General features: G+C 48.5%; 3 protein-coding genes across 4 annotated transcripts; 2 read left to right on the forward strand and 1 right to left on the reverse strand.

The window, feature by feature from the left end:
* The first annotated feature begins 1,602 nt into the window (after positions 1-1,602).
* LOC120641939 (probable pectinesterase/pectinesterase inhibitor 58) lies at positions 1,603-5,769 on the forward strand. Its single transcript, XM_039918273.1, has 2 exons — positions 1,603-4,574; positions 4,757-5,769. Exons 1-2 carry the CDS (start codon positions 2,888-2,890, stop codon positions 5,452-5,454), a joined length of 2,385 nt encoding a protein of 794 aa, XP_039774207.1. The 5' UTR covers positions 1,603-2,887; the 3' UTR covers positions 5,455-5,769.
* A 2,530-nt stretch (positions 5,770-8,299) lies between these two features.
* Positions 8,300-9,556, forward strand: LOC120643141 (uncharacterized protein At3g28850-like). The gene has a single exon (XM_039919661.1). It carries the CDS (start codon positions 8,300-8,302, stop codon positions 9,554-9,556), a length of 1,257 nt encoding a protein of 418 aa, XP_039775595.1.
* A 549-nt stretch (positions 9,557-10,105) lies between these two features.
* Positions 10,106-14,259, reverse strand: LOC120641940 (binding partner of ACD11 1-like). Of its 2 annotated transcripts, XM_039918274.1 has the most exons (6): positions 13,904-14,259; positions 13,209-13,276; positions 12,332-12,451; positions 11,929-12,004; positions 11,227-11,340; positions 10,106-10,740 (listed from the first exon to the last, which is right to left on the reverse strand). In XM_039918274.1, exons 3-6 carry the CDS (start codon positions 12,445-12,447, stop codon positions 10,291-10,293), a joined length of 756 nt encoding a protein of 251 aa, XP_039774208.1. In that variant the 5' UTR covers positions 12,448-12,451; positions 13,209-13,276; positions 13,904-14,259; the 3' UTR covers positions 10,106-10,290. The 2 variants fall into 2 exon arrangements, with proteins under 2 accessions (XP_039774208.1, XP_039774209.1); XM_039918275.1 differs by lacking the exons at positions 13,209-13,276; positions 13,904-14,259 and having other exon boundaries at positions 12,332-12,477.
* Between the last annotated feature and the right edge of the window lie 126 nt (positions 14,260-14,385).

The raw sequence follows: 14,385 nt of genomic DNA on the forward strand, positions 1-14,385 counted from the left end.
TACCATGAGTTCCCTTCAAGCACTTCGCGTGAAGTGCCATTCATATTCCCTTTAGGAGTATTATTAGGTACAATGTGAAGTGTTTGGGGGAACTCTTGGTGATACTCGACATGAATCCGTGAGAAGTTGGTGATACTAACAGTAAACACTCATGTAAGTTTTCAAGATCCCAGCTCTTTGCATGAGAGTATTAGACATTCATGTTGATCTATACAAAACATGCAAAGCTCACAGGGGATGACCCCATGGATCAGGTAAGATCAGTATGAGTAAGTTCTGCTAAAAGTTGTTGTATTCCTTGAATTTCTGGCTAGGACTAAATTAAACATGAGTCCGGGCTAAACTTTAGGTGACTAAACATTAGGTAACTAAACTTTAGTCCATACCTGTTTGAATCCTTATGGATTAAACTTTAAGTGGGACATATACTCCCTCCATACCCACAATTCTTGACGTTTAGGACATGATTGTAGTAACCAAGGAGTCATTAATTAGAAGTAATTTTTCCCTGTCTACCCCTATTAAATATAGTTGTGGTATGCTTCACCCGAGAAACAAACCAAGGGCGGACTGGCTAGCCCAGCGTGGTGGCTTCTGTCACCGGCGTCGCACAGGTTCGATTCCCCGCGGCCTCAAAAAATTTTGCAGCTTGGGATTTTCATGGGACTGCATGGCTCTGTGCGGGGCTGTCGCTGGACCTGCGATTTTTGCCGTTCGCGCTCACATTTTCGGTGTGGCACTCGCTGGACGATTTGCCGCTCCTTGTTTTCGCGATTTTTGCTCGGTGGATGTTTTCGCGCTCGCGTTTTCGCTGGAAGTTTTTGGTGCCGCTCCTTGTTTTCGGCTTGGACGACGATTGGGTCCGTATATTTATACGCCTGGCCGGATTGCAACACAAACAAAACACCCGCACAAATGGCCTTCGATCTAAACGTGCCTGTAATGGACCTCAACGAGCCTCTACTGGAGGACATCAGTAAGTTTGCTTCTTTTCTTGCTTCTTTGCTTTCTTGTTTCCTTGCATCCTTGCTTCCTTGCTTTTCGATCGGTAAGTAGAACATGTTGTAGATGACGACGACACCGCACCCTTGCCGGCGCTGGAAGACGACGGCGGCGGCATCGATGAAGTTGATGACGACGGCGGTGACTCGACGGAGTCCGCGACGAGCTCCACGGAGTCCGCGGCGACCTCGACGTCCGCGGGGACCGGCTGGACCTCCTCGGCGACGAACACGTCCTTGGCGAATGTCTCATCCGAGTCTGCGGACACCGACGCCGAGCCGTGATCGATCTTCCGGCTGGAATCCATGGCGGCGCTTGGCCAAATGAGATGGAGCGAGGGATATTCCTGGCTGCGCGTGGAGACGGAGCACGAGGGAGGCGCGCGATCAATGCGCGCGGGAGAGAAACGAGGAGAGCCGGCCCACGCGCGATATCAATGCTACTGCCATGCGGGAGTGGAGCGGACGGCATGCATGCGGGAGTGGACCCGAATGGACAGGGGCAATCGCGTCAAACCAGTCTCCCGCGCGGCTAGAACGTCAACTTTTGAGAAAACACGCATGTAGGCTAGAACGTCAAGAATTATGGGTATGGAGGGAGTATAGAAATATAGAAATGGCATTTGCACCCTTGGATTATAGTGTTGTTGTGCCTACATGTGCATAGTGAGGGGTAGTTTGGTCTTTTCGTAGTTCGTAGGTTGGTTAGTCCAAATTAGATGGGTTTTGAGAACTGATGGACTAAACTTTAGTTAATGTGGAACTAAATTTTAGTCCACCTGTTTGGATCATTTTAATAGACTAAACTTTAGACCTAAAGTTTGGATAATCCATTATGAAAGAAATAGAATACATTCTTTAAAGAATCAAGATTTGTAATCAATCGTTGTCTTGTTTGTTGGATTAGGTCTAACTTTCTTGACCAAACTGCATGGAACTTTACAAAAAGAACTCAAAAGAAAAGAATAATTGAAGTAACTTCGAATCAACTTTGGTTGGGCTTAAAAAATGAATAAAAATAAAGTAAATTCAAGAAAGAGTTCCTTTTTCAGCGTGGAATGCTTTTCTTCTCCTCTTATTCCATATGGAATACAATGAGTTGAAATTAGAAGGAATAGGAGAATATTTAACCGTTTGCTCCAAAAAGACTGTTGATGGATCCAAACGTGACCTTAGCCATAGATTAATTCCATCCATATGATCAATTGCATGCTTCAACATCTAACGGGCTGGCCCACCGCGGGAGAAAGGGCCGCAGCCCAAATCAGGCGACAAAAGGCCATCGATTCAAAGGGGAGAGCGCGGCCAGCCCGCGACTACTTGAGAACGCTTTCAGTAAGCGCTTGTTGCAAGCCCATCGTCTCTGACCGCCATGCTTTGCTGAAGGCTTCCTGCAACAAGCGATCAGAGAAGATGGGCGATGACTGCATCAACTTCGAGTCTTCATTCAACTCAAGACGAAGGACAGAAAGTGTTGCTCTCGTGTACTGTCGTTGGATGGTCTCTTCTCCTGTAATTCTGGACATGGGTTTGCCCGTTGTGTTTGCTGCTGATTGTGATGCACTAATGCTCACTAACCCTGCTGTGTTCCTTAATTATAATTCTGTGGGAGATTCTCATGCAAACCATTCCCATCCGATAGCCTAAAACAGTCCAGTCGATCGATGCCTAACCCAAAGCAGGGCCCTAATTATAAGACGAGCGAGCAGAGAACTCCTCATGTCCACACGCTACGCCGGAGACGCCGCGCGAGCCCCGTGGCCGCTCATATCATATAAACCTCGCCGCGACGCCTCGTGGCTCGTCCTCTCAGGTACCCTCACCCCCCGAGAGGCTCTCTCCGCCGCGTGGCCGGCGCCACCACCCCCCGCAGCGCGTGATCAGCAATGGCCAACAAGATCGCCGTCGCCAGCGTCATCGCCGCGGTGGGCATCGTGGCCGTGATCGGCACGATCGCCGCGGTCACCGCCTCCAAGAAAGGGGGCGACAAGGACGGCGGGGGCATGTCGGCCGGCGTCAAGCTCTCGACGGTGTGCGCCTCCACGCTGTACCCGGAGAAGTGCGAGCAGAGCCTCAAGCCCGTCGTGAACGACACCTCCAACCCGGAGGACGTCCTCCGGGCGGCGCTCAACGTGGCGCTGGACGAGGTCGCCGCCGCGTTCGAGCGGTCCGAGCACATCGGCAAGGGTGCCAAGGACAACATCACCAGGAACGCCATGGACGTGTGCAAGAAGCTCCTCGACGACGCCACCGAGGACCTCAGGGACATGGCCAGGCTCAAGCCCGTGGAGGTGCTGGACCACGTCAAGGACCTCCGGGTCTGGCTCTCGGGCGTCATGACCTACGTCTACACCTGCGCCGACGGCTTCGAGATGCCCGAGCTTAAGGAGGCCATGGACAAGGTTCTGCAGAACTCCACCGAGCTCAGCAGCAACGCCCTCGCCATCATCACCCGCCTCGGCGAGCTCCTGCCGGAAGAAGCAAAAAAGGTGAACGCCACCGCTGCCGCCGCCGCCGGTCACGGCCGCCGGCTTCTCGGCTGGCGGATGCGCGAGGCCGAGGAGAAGACCAGCGGCCGAGGGGTTCCGGCTGCTGATGGCAAGCTGAACGAGATCGCGGACGTGACGGATGCAAGCCGGCAGCTCCTGGCGGACACGCTGGACGAGATCTCGGCGCTGTCCGACGACGCGAGCCGCCGCCAGCTCGGCCTCATGTTCGCCAAGCTATACAGCAGAGGAGCCAAAGGCGACCTCCTCTGGCGCCGCCGCCATCTGCTGACCATGTCGCTCTCCGTCATGACCGATGAGGGCGAGGAGCAGCGCATCCATATGAACCATCACCTGGACGCCATCGCGAACATGTCCACGGAGACCAACCGCCAGCTTCTCGCGGAGGAGCTCCCCGACGATCTCGATGGCAGGCGGCAGCTGCTCTCCAGGAGGCTCGTGGGGATCAGCGAGGTCGCCGGCGAGGCCAAGCGGCAGCTCGAGGCGATGGACCAACCTGCTGATGACCACCACAGGGTACTGATGACCACGAACCTCGTCGGCACGTTCGACGAGATCGAGGACGGGCGCAGCGGGCTGAAGTCCAGCGACCTCCCCAAGTCGGCGCCGGCGAACCAGCGGAGGCGGCTGATGCAGCTGCCCGGCGGCCGGAAGCAGCCCAGCAGGAACAGGTTACTGACGACGGACGTGATCGGCACGCCTGACGAGATCGAGGACGGCGCGCGCAGCCGCAGCGGGTGGAAGGAGCAGTCCGGCGACGACGCCCCCAAGTGGGTGCCGGGCGACCTGCGGAGGCTGCTGCTGCAGATCCAGAAGCCCAACGCGGTGGTCGCCCAGGACGGGAGCGGCGGCTTCAAGACCATCACCGCGGCCATCAACGCGGTGCCCAAGACCTACCAGGGGCGCTACGTCATCTACGTGAAGGCCGGCACGTACAAGGAGTACGTGACCATCCCCAAGAACATGGCCAACATCTTCATGTACGGCGACGGGCCGACCAAGACGGTGGTCACCGGCGACAAGAGCAACACCGGCGGCTTCGCCACCATCGCCACACGCACCTTCTGTAAGGAATTAGGAGATTCATTTCACTTAATCACTTCACGGAATCGGCAGAGAATCACTTCTCTCTGAAAAATTGTTTGGCAGAGCTCTTGCTGTCGATTCAGCAGAGAATCATCTCTAGGAGCTCTGCCAAATGCACCCACGCATGATCATCAATTTTGATGCCTGGATCCGTGCATGCAGCGGCGGAGGGCAACGGGTTCATCTGCAAGAACATGGGGTTCGTGAACACGGCGGGGCCGGACGGTCACCAGGCGGTGGCGCTGCACGTGCAGGGCGACATGTCGGTGTTCTTCAACTGCCGGTTCGAGGGGTACCAGGACACGCTGTACGTGCACGCCAACCGGCAGTTCTTCCGCAACTGCGAGGTCCTGGGCACCATCGACTTCATCTTCGGCAACTCGGCGGCGCTGTTCCAGAACTGCCTCATGACGGTGCGCAAGCCCGGGATCAGCCAGTCCAACATGGTGACGGCGCAGGGGCGCACCGACCCCAACATGCCCACCGGCATCGTGCTCCAGAGCTGCCGCATCGTGCCGGAGCAGGCGCTCTTCCCCGACCGCCTCAAGGTCGCCAGCTACCTCGGGCGGCCATGGAAGGAGTACGCCAGGACGGTGATCATGGAGAGCACCATCGGCGACCTCATCAAGCCGGAGGGCTGGTCCGAGTGGATGGGGGACATCGGCCTCAAGACGCTCTACTACGCCGAGTACGGCAACACCGGCCCCGGCGCCGGCACCAGCAAGAGGGTCAACTGGCCAGGCTACCGCGGCGTCATCGGCCAGGCCGAGGCCACGCAGTTCACCGCCGGCGTCTTCATCGACGCCATGACCTGGCTCAAGGCCACCGGCACGCCCAACGTCATGGGCTTCACCAAATGACTGCACATGTCCGATCGATCGAGGGGAGAAAGCAGATAAAGACGATCCAGATTATGTATATACAATCGAATCGATGATGCACGTGCATATAGTATATACAAGCAGCAGCAGGTGAGAGCGAGAGAGAAAGGCAGCAGCAGCTCAAAAAATTAAAGCAACAATTAAGCAACAGATTTAGAATCACCTTTTTGTATCTATTAGAATGTTGACAGCAGCAATCAATCTGCCGGGTTGTTCATAAATGTCGTCTAGTTTGTTTTGCAAGACTAACTTTGTAACTATATTATTATGGAGGGAAAAAATCATGATTTGCCACAATGCTATGTTTGCCATTTCAGGATTTACCTTTCCTAAGCCTGCCTCACACTAAAAAACAGCTCTTGATCCCTGAACTTATATTGTCTTCTAAACAGATTCAACCAATGACAGTGTTAATACTCCCCTTCGTTTCTACATATGTTAAGTTTTAATTAAATGTCGTATATTCAGAAACAGAGATTATTTAGAGTTAAATGTCATTTGAGTTAACCGAAATTTGATTGAACACGAAAGTTAACATTATAAAATTTTGGTAAGACACACAAAAAGTATCCAATTCTACCTTATTTTAAAAATAATACAAATGGTTTTGAGTATTACAATTCTTTTCTAGATGACATGCTCAACAACAGGGAGACGATAGAATCTGACTGAACATCCATTAAAGAAAAAAAATTAACAAATAAATAGAGAAAAAGTTTGTTATAAAACAGGGAAGAAACTTATAGCTACTAGGCCATACTGCCTCTGTCCTGAAATGTAGAGCATTCTAGAGTTCAAATTTTGTACTCAAATGTAAGGCATTCTAGATTGAGAATGGATCAAACCGTCTTAATTGTGCATCGTTTCTGGGTCTTTTCCAATAAAAAGATGTGCATGCAGCTATGTAGGGGGAGATGCATGGGAAAGGGCATTCTATTTCAATCAACACATATTTAGTTACCCAAATAGAGTCTCAATGCTTAATAGTTAGGGGTGGGAGAGTCTTTTCTCCATCTCCATAATCTGTTGGAAAAATCCTAGAATGGCCTACATTTCAGGACGGAGGGAGTACTTCGTTAAATGACATAAAACTGAATGAGCGTTGGTCTGAGACACCTGTCGTAGACTGAGCAAATAGGGTTATTCCCGCCTCTACAACAAGGCATTAATGGTAACTTCATACTCCCTCCGTCACATAAAAAGTATAATTCTGAATTTTAAAAAAATCTCATAAAAAATGCAATTCTAGAGATTAGATCTCAATTACCTTCCTAATTAAGTGGTCAGATTTAATTTACATGTCCAAACTAACCACATATGGCAAAAAATGAGAGCATGCATTAGAGTCTTGTCACACGACCACTAATCTATCTGAAAAAGTTAGAATTGCACTATTTATGAGACGAAGGGAGTAAGTTTGAAGATCTTCTTTATCAACTCGTAGAGGCGCGCGCATCTCTAAGCCTAAAAATATATATATAACAACATATAAAAGATAATCACATGCCTATGGATCTTCCTGGAAATGAATTATTTTTCTAATTTCCAGAGGCGTCATTATTTATCAAATACCTTAGATTTAGATAAACTAAAAAACAATTTAATTGATCCAAGTAGGAAATGGAAATATTACATCAGGTAGTATACATTCAACTTTGTATGGAGTTCATTTTTTAATGTAAATGCTCCAATTGTATGAACTAACCTTGTGACTTCTTCCACCAAAATTACATAGTTTTTCATGCATTTTTATTCTGGAAGTAACAAAGAAAAACAAAACGGTAACTGGATTTGACTTTCCTATCTATACAAGGGAATTGTACACGCCTTGGACCCAACAATGATAAATCTTATCATGTCAAATAACATCTATTGAATTTTCATAAGGCCAACTTTGCAAGCGAACATATACATATATTTTGAGAGATTGTCAAACCATTGCAAGAGTTTTTCATCTCCGCTAACAGTTTTTTATAAGTGGGTAACAATATTAGTGGAGTGGGGTCGACAATTTTCTAGTATGATTTCTAACATTCTCAGAAGGTTTGGCTAAGTGCCAACATCATAATCCCCCAGAAACTCATTACCCATAGATTTTTAGCTTGTTAATAAAATGTACAAAAAGTTGTTGGACATTTCTTTAAAAACCTCGGGAAAAGGTCATTGATCTTGATCTTGTAGTGAATTTTACAAATTAATACCTAGCTATCCTAAAGGTGACCAATGGCGCCCATAGGCTGCAAATAATAATAATCACGAAAATGTTTTTGTGAGTCTCATTTCTTTTTATTTCAAAGGAAATAATCCAATTCATGTAGATTAATTTCAGTTACACATATATTTATTAATGACAGGATTATTAAAAACATACGTGTCTTTCTTCCATTCATCAGCTCCATTCGTGCAAGCCATCATCCGTAGCCATCTCCAACAAGCTATATTCAATACTTCAATAATGTCAACAAAAATAAAGAAAACGAAAGAAGGTCCAGAAATTGAAGTCCCAGCCTGCAGCTGGCCTCTCTCTCCTCAACCTCCTATTCTTGTCACTTCCGTTCTTGTTTCCCGGCGTTTCATGGAGACTAATTAAGCTAAGCCAAACTGTTGGATCCATTCCTTCCTTGAAAACCGCATCACCTTCAGGTTCCTGCACCACCAAGAACCCATTCTTTGCCCCGCCATTGTCCAGCACCGAGAGCTCTAGATCCTTGCTTGCAATTGCGCCGCGGTGCCGTTGATCTAGCCGCGCGTGCATGTGTACGTGAGCAGCGCGCACGACGCAGGCTAGCGCGCGTCCACGCCGTCGCGCCGTGTCCCGTCAGCGATGGGGTGCGTAACCTCCGTCGAGGCGCGGCGCGACATGGTATGGGTCGGCGCCGAACCCCGGGCGCGCCGGAGCTTCTCGCTGCCCTCCGTCGACCGGCAGCGGCTGCGATCAAGGGCCGTGTCGATGCTGGGCACCCTCGGCCTCGCCGGCAGCGCCCGGCACTCCGGCTCGTACAAGTACGCGACCCTCTCGGTGGAGGAGATGATGAAGGGCGTCAATGACCGCGCCAAGGACGACGCGCTCCCCGGCGAGGTCTCGGCGAAGCGGCTCGCGAAGCCCAGGACGCCGACGCTGACGCCGCCCAACGAGCCCGAGGTGATCAACGCGTGGGAGCTGATGGCAGGGCTCGAGGACGACGCGGCGCCGGCGCCGACGCCGCGCGCCGTGCACCAGAGCTTGTCGTTCGACGAGTCGCTGCACGGGTGCGTCGTGGCGGAGCCGCCGCCGCCGCAGTGGATGCAGGCTGACATGGACATGCCACCCGTCGCCTTGGACTTTGATCCGGAGATACTGTCCGGATTCCGGGAGGCTCTAGAGGACACGCCGCCGTCGCAGCCTACAGTTATCTCCTCCGCGGAGGACGAGACACCAAGGCAGCACAAGTGCCTTGACAAGCCAATGTCACCGGCCACCGGCGACATGCCGGAGCTTTCCGGCATCGTCCGTACCCGCATCAACGCGTTCCAAGAGAAGATCGAACGGCGGCGAAGCAAGGGCTGCGACAACAAGGTGTCGCCTCTGTGGCCGCCGGGGGGCGAGCGGAAGGCGGTGGTGTACTTCACGAGCCTCCGCGGCGTGCGCAAGACGTTCGTGGACTGCTGCGCCGTGCGCAGCATCCTGCGCAGCTACGGCGTGCGCGTGGACGAGCGCGACGTCTCCATGCACGCCGTCTTCAAGGCCGAGCTCGCGGAGCTCCTCGGCCAGGGCTTCGCCGGCGCCACGCTGCCTCGGGTGTTTGTCGACGGGCAGTACATCGGCGGCACGGAGGACGTGCAGTACTTGCACGAGGCGGGTGAGCTCGGGAGCGCCCTGGGCGGGTGCGAGGCCGCGCCCCAGCGGAAGCTCGGGTACATGGAGGCGTGCGCCGCCTGCGGCGACGTCCGGTTCGTGCCGTGCGAGACGTGCTACGGCAGCTGCAAGATCTTCGTCGAGAATGACGACGCCGGCGACAGGTATCACGACGTCGGCGAGTTCCGGCGGTGCCCCGACTGCAATGAGAACGGCCTCGTCAGATGCCCCGTCTGTTGCTGCTGATGCTTGTACGGCGTCTGCTGTGGTAGATTAGTTGTTTTTTTCGAAAAGGGATTAGCTGCTTATTTGTCTCTGCTTTTTGTAGTTTGTACAGTGTGAAGAGCATTATGACAGAGATTTGATAGGATCCTTACAACTCTTTGTGCCTTTACTGTTATGAAAATAAAAGAATTTCAACAGAAGCTGCTCTTCCTGTTGATGATCATGCAAGACGGCTGAATCAGAGAGAATCATTCTGATGAGGCTTCAGAAGCATAAGATTCGTAAAATGAAACATTTGTCAAGGGAGGAGTAATACTCTACCTGTACAATCCAGTCCTCCAGATAACAGATTTCTCTAGCTGCAGTCAACTGAAAGTTGCCTTTTGTTGAGAAACGGAACATGTTCAATGGCTACAGAGATTGTTAATAGATAAATGAAATATGCACAACATCTGATGACCAGAACATATAGTAGATAAACAAATAAATAGACATACGCCAATACGAACATAAAGTCAAAGGAATTCGGCCAGCAAGGCAAGGGGAGACAGGACTTATCAGAAAGAATACGAAATGAGCACAAGTCACTAACATGTTGCACGATCACAAACATGACTGCACGGTCACAAACATGTTCGTCTCCTTTTACAATATTGTTGTCTGTTATAATATACATCGAACATTTGAAGCATCATATTTTGGTGTTTGTCCACATGTTTAATAACTGAAAGGATGCATTGACTGTTTATTTTCACTTAACTCTGCCTACCATGAGCAGCCAAATCTGCTGCCGCCTTGGCAGCCCTAGTAAAAGCGTCAGACACCATCATGGCTCCTGCAGAGAAGTAGCTGCTAGTGACGATGCTGTTTGCCACCTTAGCTGCTGTTCTTCCGGTGGCAGTCGCAACAGTCTTCGTCGTCTCAGATACGCGGTATGTCTCGTCCACTGATCGCATTGCACCAACACCAGCATTGATTGCACTAACACCAGCATTGACCCTGTCAGTTAAACCAAATCTCTTGCTCAGCTCTGCGGCCTTGGCTGCAGCTGATGCTGTTAACCCACGGGACTCATCGAAGGCTCTAGCCTTAGCCAAAGCATCCTTGCTTAGCACATATCCCCTTGCTAACATCGTCTTCACAACATCTTGAGCCACTGTCAAAGCTTCCTGTGGAGTAGTGTTGAACTGGCATGCTTGGTAGTTCTGTTCATAAAATCAAATGTTAGCCCCTACATTTGGGAATTCAAGAGAGTGAATTGCTATTTAGACATCAAATAGGATTATTTTTATTAGACTAGTTTATCTTAAAATAGCCAAGCAGGAGTGTTTCCTTCTTCTTTTTTCTCTATTGTTATTACTATCCATCTCTACAGTGTGAAAACAGCATTCCAACTTATCCTTCACACAAATGAAATGAGCATAACCAGGTGCATTGGTCAGTTACATGGCACATGAAGTTATATCACCATTTGTGCAAAAGAGCATCTAAGCTTATCACCACCAACTCTGCCACAACAAGCTTCTCTAAAATCAACATGATTGATATGACACAGATGTGTATGATTAGAGATAAATTGGTTGTCTCAAGGCACAAATTAATTCTATCTTCAAAATAATATTCCCTTGTCGTACTTGAATACTATTTTAACTAATAACTATGGGAAAATTGGTAGAATGAGAGATGCATACCCTGTATTCGATTTCCTCCTCAACCTCCCAACTTGGCCTATCCCAGAAATTAAAACTCTCCTCAGGTTGTCCCCAATAAGTTATGCATACTGGCTGATCCACAATAGTAGCCCCCTGTTGAAAATGGTGAAGTATTGTCAAGGGCACAACCCAGGAGACATGTAGACAAAGCATTGATGAAAGTGGTCGGCAAAGAAACATGGGCATGTGGCAAGCTTCCAGATCACTCAAAAGTGAAGCAGAAAAAGGATTATATCAAACTGAAAGGATGGGGGTTTACTGCCCAAAGATGTATAGTGTATACACAATCTTGACTGACACTGCACATTTGTTACTGGTAACAGTTTACAGTTATAAGGACCTAACCCACCCCTACTAATCCACATATGACATTTACTTGCAGTTGATGTCTAGGTCTCTAGGACAGCAAGGTAAAATTATTTGTGTACATCAAGCTTTGGGGCTCTTCGGTATAAACAAATTTCAGAGAAACTTAATCTGAAAGAAAAATTCATCTGAATGGCGTATGCACTAAAGAAAGATCCAGGAACTGTTTTATGTTATAGGAAAGTTAATTTCTCAGTAAATCAACCGAGGGAACACGAAGCAGTCATAACAAATAGACACATCAAGATAGGAATCAGACATTCAAGATAGTTAATTCTGTGGAGAATGTTGTTGTCAAAAAAAGAGAAAACTTACACTAAGCAATGCTGCAGTTTCCAAGGCATAGCGTTCCTTGAATGTCACATAAGCAGTAGAGCCATATTCTCCCGATCTGTAAAATTAACTCATCATGAAATAGATGACCATGGTATGTCATTAAACAAAATTTTGAATTGTGAGATCAGGATACAATAAGCATGGTGAATTTAAACAACTGTTCAGTGCATGTATATCAAATAATATCAAATAACTGAATGCAATGGGTTTTTTTTTGGACCAAATGCATTTTGACTGTCGTGTTTGACTGGATAGAACATGTCGCAGGTAACAATTATCCTTTTTAATAAGAAAATCAATATGACATTTGTCTAGTATGAAAAATGGGCGAGATACATCAGATTTGCTTTCTCTGAGAAAAAAAAAAGTAAAAAAGAATCACCTGATAAGTTCTATATACTCAATAGGACCAGAGAACGAAAAGAATTCATGAAGATCGTTTTCAGATACCCTGCTAGAGAGGTTAGTGACTTGTACTGTGTACCCTGTTTCACTCATGATTCTGGAGGTCATCAAACAGAAAAGAACATTAGTATTTCCTGTGATACACTTGTGAAATTCGAAAAGTGTGGTAGTTTCGGACTCAAATCAGTATATTACATAACATCAATAGAAGCACGAAGAAGTTTTAGCTTGTGTATCTCATACGAAAGAACCTTTTGCTTAACCTTATTGTATCCTATCTGTCTGTCCTAAAGAATAGTTAAGTGTTTGGTCTCCTTCAAAACTAAAATTTAAATGGATATAGGTTGCTTTCCACCAGTAGTAGAAAATATTACACGACGATCAATACTAATGAAACAGAAAGGATATGTCATACACCCATCAGCAGATCGCTGGCCCACTCAAAAGTCCATCTTTCTATTAGAATCTTTACAAAACTAAGTGATAGCATCACCAATATATTGACATATATTATACAGTCTAATGCAAACAATATGCAAGCACAAGGTGACCTATTGCACCTTAACAGCGCATACATTTGTTCTTAACAGTGCATACATTCTCTCTTTTTTTTTCTTTTCGGATGGGGATCAATGAGTTAAAGTGTGAATTTCACTGTGATCGCCTTATGCTACATGGCCATTGACAGAAGGGAAACCACTCTCGTTCTTAATTATTTGGTTCCATGAAACTGAACTTGTTATAATTGGCCAGCAAGGAAAAAAATCTGATGACAAGATCAATGCTGAGGCAAGATTGGTTCCCTAAGTAGCCCAAAAACAAGGAAGGCATAAACAATAAGAGGTGACAGTTACCTATTGAAGGGAATTAGCACAACCTTGGTACTGTCTTGACTGTTGTACTTCCTGCTAACAGGGAAAGCCTGAAATAGGAGAACATTGTTACATTGAATAATCAAACACCACTGTCGGAGAAGCATCAATTAGGTGAACTTGCAACCATCAATGCAGCAGCATTTCAGTAAACCTACTACACCAAAATATTAAGACATGTTACCTTCTACTACCACTCCTTTTTTCAGAACTTAACCACTCGCCATATTTTACAGCCCAAAGTCCTTAAACATTCATTCAGCACTCTCTAGAACCTCAGCTACTAAACTATGCACCCTAGACCAACCGATATTCACATTTTTCCTGCAAATATTGGCGGCACTAGCACACAGCTGATCCGTATTAAATGGATAAACTAAAGAAAACAGAGAGAACAAAGGTTACAGAATATGCAACGGAAACTGAATTGAACAGGTCTGAAGGAAATTCGGGCACAAACTAACTCGATATAGAGAGGGGAGATCGAAGCATGTCACAAACAACCTAGAAAACGATACAGTATCCACACAATCCCATCAATCATTCAATCTAGGCTCGCCGGTGACAAGCAGAAACAGAAATCCCAGTTCCCCCGCGGCAAATCACCACAGACCTAACTAGAAATGAAGCAAGCATCACGCGATTAAGTGGGGGGAAACGAGCTCAGGAGACCTTACCCTGCTCGGACACACCCCTTACTACTTCCCCTCAATCCGGGCAGGCTTGACGATCCTTGTAGCAACCAGCACCAGCACCCGCACTCCACCCACCGCACAGGCGCAGAGATGGGGCGGTAGTGGCCAGGCCGAGCCAGTCCAAAGCGGCGGAACCCGTCGGGGCGGCGTTTGGTAGCGTGTGGGACACGGGAGCGACCTCGATCTCCCACCAAACCGAAGCAAGCGGCTTCCGCCCACGCGCGCGCGCACCGGGATTCACGTCGGCGGTTGGGCGGAGAGGTGACGGGGAAGGGTGTCGAAGGGCGGCGGCGTTTTCGTCTTCTCGAGATTGGGGCCAGTGTGGAGTGAGGGGATTGGCTGGCAGTAGTGGTTGACTGGTTTCATGGACCATGGTTTGGGCTCCCGCGTTTGGACTGTGTGCGTCCCCGCGTCGGCGGCGCGCGGCTTCGACTTCTCGTCAAAGGGAAAGGGCTTTTATTGGG

The sequence above is a fragment of the Panicum virgatum genome, chromosome 7K, assembly GCF_016808335.1.
Source record: "Panicum virgatum strain AP13 chromosome 7K, P.virgatum_v5, whole genome shotgun sequence".
In the NCBI taxonomy this organism is placed as follows: Eukaryota; Viridiplantae; Streptophyta; class Magnoliopsida; order Poales; family Poaceae; genus Panicum; species Panicum virgatum.

Coding starts and splice junctions, on each gene's coding strand:
- LOC120641940 (XM_039918275.1), bottom strand. CDS start 12,462: ATGACCTCCAGAATCATGAGTGAAACAGGGTACACAGTACAAGTCACT. Junction 12,005..12,331: donor GAGTATATAGAACTTATCAG/GTGATTCTTTTT, acceptor TTAATTTTACAG/ATCGGGAGAATATGGCTCTA. Junction 10,741..11,226: donor AGGAGGAAATCGAATACAGG/GTATGCATCTCT, acceptor TTTTATGAACAG/AACTACCAAGCATGCCAGTT.
- LOC120641939 (XM_039918273.1), top strand. CDS start 2,888: ATGGCCAACAAGATCGCCGTCGCCAGCGTCATCGCCGCGGTGGGCATC. Junction 4,575..4,756: donor CATCGCCACACGCACCTTCT/GTAAGGAATTAG, acceptor CCGTGCATGCAG/CGGCGGAGGGCAACGGGTTC.
- LOC120643141 (XM_039919661.1), top strand. CDS start 8,300: ATGGGGTGCGTAACCTCCGTCGAGGCGCGGCGCGACATGGTATGGGTC.